The sequence below is a fragment of the Impatiens glandulifera genome, chromosome 5, assembly GCF_907164915.1.
Source record: "Impatiens glandulifera chromosome 5, dImpGla2.1, whole genome shotgun sequence".
Classification (NCBI taxonomy): Eukaryota; Viridiplantae; Streptophyta; class Magnoliopsida; order Ericales; family Balsaminaceae; genus Impatiens; species Impatiens glandulifera.
Window position 1 is genome coordinate 37,962,736 of NC_061866.1, and position 5,694 is coordinate 37,968,429.

General features: G+C 34.7%; 1 protein-coding gene across 1 annotated transcript; it reads right to left on the reverse strand.

The window, feature by feature from the left end:
- Positions 1-1,008: 1,008 nt before the first annotated feature.
- On the reverse strand, positions 1,009-3,981 carry LOC124938492 (RNA-binding protein P-like). Its single transcript, XM_047478934.1, has 2 exons — positions 2,649-3,981; positions 1,009-1,257 (listed from the first exon to the last, which is right to left on the reverse strand). Coding segments are annotated over exons 1-2 (1,281 nt in total). The 5' UTR covers positions 3,929-3,981; the 3' UTR covers positions 1,009-1,256.
- Between the last annotated feature and the right edge of the window lie 1,713 nt (positions 3,982-5,694).

Below are 5,694 nucleotides of genomic sequence, written 5' to 3' on the forward strand. Positions count from 1 at the left end.
CTCCTATTCTATTATAATCTTTTCTATCGATTGCAGGTCTTGTAACCGTTCTTATTCTCTACTCATCTAAACTCTCAGCTATTCTGCAGTTACTAAGGTACTGCCCTAATCTGGAACTACCTATTATAAAAGTATAATTCTCACTATATCACAATACTATTATGAATCTAAATAAAATGTTAGAGCTGATATACCAAAAAACATATAGAAGCAATTTAGAAATCCTAAGACATATAAGATCACTCTTTGATTGAGACTATTCACTATTGTTATGAAAGGATGAAGCTAAAAAGACAGATCATGCAAGAAAAATACTTATACATGACATTTTATGTAGTGTTGTGTGTTTGGAAATCTAGTTACATTCTCTTATCTACAAATTCTTCCTTCACAATCCTAGAATCACTTTATATTAGAAATACAAAGACAAGAACCAATCTTTCTTTTTTGGCTAAGCTAATAAAACAAATAGAGTACTAACTCTATTATGTAGACACATTAGTGTCTAAAATGATATCACCCCAATACATTGATTCTGAATTGGTAACACCTAGTCACTTATTTGGATTTAAACTTATATATAGCATATACAATAGAATATGGATACAAAAATCATCAATCAACATTTTAAACAAAAAAGCAATAGTTCACACCAAAGATTAATACCAATATATAAGCTAGATTCCCCAAGAATGAAAACCATATAGGTATCAATATGAAAATGAAAAGAAACTAATAATAATGATGATTTCAAAAGTGATAATATTGTTAAGCAATAAGTTGCAAAAACTGATAGTGGAGAGTTGGAGAAGGGAAAAAGAAATGATATGAAAATATAATATTAGGAAACAAGTTTACCAAAAGCATGACCAACAAAAACTTGCATCACCAGTTAAAGATAGCAACTTTTATATCAAAAGGAAATCAATGATAATAATAACAAGACATGAAAAAATAGGTCAAATTCACAAAATAACAACGAAAACGATGATTAAAAAAGTAGTAAACTCAAACGAAAATAGAATATCACAAATATATTAAAAATAGTACTACTATAAAAGATAAATGCATACAAGAAAGGAGGTTTTAGGAGAGAAAGCGTCTGAAAAAGAGCAACATGAAACTTATAACACCACAAGTTTTTTTCTGAAAGTAATCTACAACTACAGCAATTCCTGAACGTTATTCATAGTACATAAGGTTACACCATAACTGCACCAAACAAACAATATTCCCCAACCCCTGGAAGCATTGCATCTGCAAACAAGTGAGACATGCTAAAATGATGAAAACTGCAGAAAGAGTTATAGCCTCCAAAACGGGAAAAAGAGAAATTCAATAAAAAAATGATGAGGTCCCGTCCATACGAAATGAAAACATACAACATCCCCATTTGGAAACAGTTATTGTTGTTGAATCTGTCTCTGACTAAATTTAGTTTCCAAAGATACAGAAACAAAAACAAAAACAAAAACATCAAAGTAACAAAAAAACCTGTAGGTGAATGGTCGATGGCAAAAAAAAAACTATACAATTTAGAAAATAAAAACTGCAGCAGTAAGATGTCTACAAATAAGTAATCATGATGAATATAAATCAAGAAAGAAAATCAATTGAAAGACTTGAAAAATAAAGCAGAACTGCAAATAAAAGAATGGGTGAATGAAAAGTAATACCAGATAGGCTTGTTTTGGTATCAATTTTTGTTCTTATCGTGACACGAAAATACTACATTTATTACGTTTGTCAATATTCACAATCATTTAGAAAGTAATTTGATCACAATCCAAAAAGAAAATCTTCATGCCAAATGAAAAAACAGACAGTATAAGTTTTGGATCACGGTTCAAAAAATGAAGCAACAAAACTCACACTATTACACGACTCATAATCCATAAACAATCTGATCATGATCCAAAACAAAAATCTTATACCAAACGAAAAAAAGCACTATCAATTTTAACTTTGACAATATTTATGGGCTCGTGTGTAGGAAACAAAAATATCGATGGGATCATGAGCATGACAAAGATTGTGACAAAATACTAGTTTCCAAATAGGTTATGATCTATGCATGACATGTAAATGAAATGTTCAAAAATATGTAATAAGAAATTGTAAAGGATTTTATTGTTGTAACTGGGAAATAAAGAAAAAAAGAAGTGCAAATGTAGAAAAGAAATAAAAGATCTATTGAAACTCAAATAACATGTTGTAATGGAACATGCTGGACATACTCCTGAAAACATATTATTTTATAGAAGATGAAATACATGGCCTTATTATTTTTATTAACTTATGACATATTTTGATAAGCAAGAACATCCACCTTTTATGTTCTTGATTATTATTATTATTTTTATGAACTTATGACATATTTTGTCATCATAACTTGTATTAAACTTCGTTTTGAATGGATTGGATGTTTCACCAACGTTATGCGACCTTCATGTTACCGTGCAATAATGGAAAAGAAAAACACAATCTAAAAGATTCTGCTTGCAGAAATAAGAACTTGTGAGGAGAAATCAATTTTTTCGGAAAACCAGACTTTAGAAATGTCATGATAATCTACAATAACATTTATAGCATTAAGTTGTTTGCACGAGTAACCATTGAAAACAAGATAAATGAGTGAAAGATCATACCAGAGGTATGAACGGTAACCACTGAAAGATGCACCCGAGATAGGATCCTTAGCTGAAGGCTGCTTCAGTCCAACTGATGGATTATTGGAGTAATTGTAATGCAATCCCTGAGTAGAAGCACCACTAGAGCCATACAAATCAATAACTGGCTGCGATCCTGATGCACCATAAGCTCCTAAGTTGGAGCCTCCAACTGCACCACTTATCGGCCCCATTCGATTGGCACCAAAGGATCCTTGGCCCAATCCTCTGGCTGCTGCAGATAACGGATTTAAAGACCCTCCAGCAAACAATGCAGCAGCAGCAGCATTAGGATTCGTGATAAACCCATTATATAATTGACTCAAACCAGGGTGTTGCTGATTGAGCAATGCTAAATTCTGGGCAGCAACCATTGCAGCTAGTACAGGGGGTTGAACAGGATGCATGGGTGTTGTAATTAAGGCAGCTCCTCCACCACTACTACTAACCTTATTCTTTCCTTCTGCAGCCTTCTGGCAATGCAACTCATGATCTTCAAACACTTTGTTTGGCTCCTCCAAAGCCTTTTTTGCTCCTTCAAGTGTCTTGTAAACAAAAAGAGCAAACCCACGTGATTTCCCAGTCTGGGTATCAAATCCTATAGGACCAGTCTCAATTTCTCCAAATTTACTGAAAAACTCTTTCAGACTGTCCCGCTCAGCATTGGAAGGAACATTACTAACATATATCTTCCGAGAAGAAGAGTCATTACCAGTCGAAGCAAGTTGGCAGGATGTCATTCGGTTTCCAATGTTTTTGCTCGGCTGTTTCAGCGCCTTGGTCGCTCCTTTCCTAGACTTGAATAACACAAACCCATAACCCTTCCCTTTTCCTGTGGCCCTGTCCTTAACAATCCTGCAATCCTCGATCTTACCGTAGGGAGAGAAGGCTGACCTTAGGGTTTCGTCAGTCGTGTCCCAAGCAAGGCCGTGAACGAATATCTTGCGGTGGGAAATGTCGACGTCGGCGGCGTTTACGATCTGGCTATAGAGATGGGTGTCATTGACGGCGGCATCAACAGCGAATTCAATTAGTTGTTCCTTTGTGTAAGATTCGAGATGCTTCTGGAACTTATCTACATTTGTTTCGTCATCGGAGGAGGAGGAGTCGGAAACTTGAATATCAACGATAGCTTTATTCTTGAGGTTTATCGTCTCTGACTTTCCGATCTTGTTCTTTTTGAGCTTCTTCTTGTTAATATTGATATTTGATTGCTGATTTGGGTGCTTTCGCTTCTTCTCCTGGCTGTTCTTCGCCATTGCAGATAGAGAGAAAGCAATAGGGCAGAAGTGAACAGAGAGCTACTCAGTGCTGAATGCTGATTACATATTATTAAAATAAAAAAATAAAAAAATAAAAAAGAGAATGGATTTGTTTATTTTCTCTATTTTATGCCAAAAAAATTAGTTATTTTTATTTAATTATTTCATCAAAATTATTGTGACAAACTTCAAACCTCTCGATTGATCACAGCATATTCTCAATGTTTTCATCGCATTAATTATCTTCTTCGTCGTCAATGTTTATGGTCTGAACATGACGGTGCTTCCATGGCTGTGACAACTTAGTGATCGTCTTCCTACTCTCATTCTTCGTTGTTTTTTTTTTAAAAAAATTAACAAATTTGATAAAAGACATTCATTTAACTTTTTTCTCATTAGCACAGACCTCTTCCTCTTCGACTTCTTACTTTCATTTCTCGGTTAACCAATAATATTCTTTCTTACCTAATAAACCTTTTAATTTATTAATTTTGTGACATCACTTATGCACTCAACCATCTTAAAAGTATCAACATTTTTACCATCATTTTTGGTAAACCAATCATCTCATCATATCATTAATCTCTTTACTTTCACTTCTTCGGTAAACCAACAAATGCATTCATATATTTAACCACAAATATTTTGTTCTCCAATAAACATCTCAGTACTAATCTCGTGACCTCACTTCGAGTATTTTGTATCTCAACCATCTCATATTATTACCGTGACCTCTTTACCCCCACTTTAGCAAACCAACCACCAATCCAATTGATCTCTCATCTCGTGACCTCACTTTCACATTTCGGCCAACCAACCATCTTAGTCACACATTTAACCACCAATATTTTTTTTCTCAATGGAAAACTCTCATTACTAATATTATGACCTCATACACTTTCACACATCTCTTATCTCTCATCAAACCAACCACCAAAATCCTAATTGATCTCTCCATCTCGTGACCTCACACTTTCAGACGCCTTTTATCCATCGACAAATCAACTACCAATCGATCTCTAAATATCGTAACCTCACACTTCGGTCAATCAACATCTCATTCACATATATTTTTAACCACTAATCACAATCAACATTTAATCTCGTGATCTTTTGATCCTTTGTTACCGATCTTCTATCATTTAGCAAACTAACCACCAATCTCAATCTTACCGGTCTCTTATCCCTTGGCAAACTAGCCACTAATCTCATCGACCTCTCATCTTGTGACCTCATACTTTCACATGTTTTTAATCCCTTGATAAACCAACTACCATTAATAATTGACCTTTAATCTTGCGACCTTACAATCCTTTGTTACCGACCTCTTATCCTTCGACAAACCAACCACCAATTTCAATTGACCTCTCATCTCGTGACCTCATTACCTTCACACACCACTTATCTCTCGCCAAACCAACCATCAATACCAATGAACATTTCTATCTCGTGACATCACACTTTCACACGTCTCTTATCTCTCGATAAACCAACCACCAATCTCAATCACACTTTTACACGACTCTCTTGTCTCTCGGCAAACCAACCACTGACCTAAATCGATCTATCCCTCTACAAACTAACCACAAATTCTAATGTTACATTTCTTTTATTCATCGGTAAGCCAATTACTAATCTCAATCGACTTCTCATCTCGTTACCTCACTTTCACACTTACATGCCTCTAATCCCTCGACAAATTAATCACCAATCTCAATCGACCTATAATCTCATGACTTTACGATCCATTGTTACCGACATTT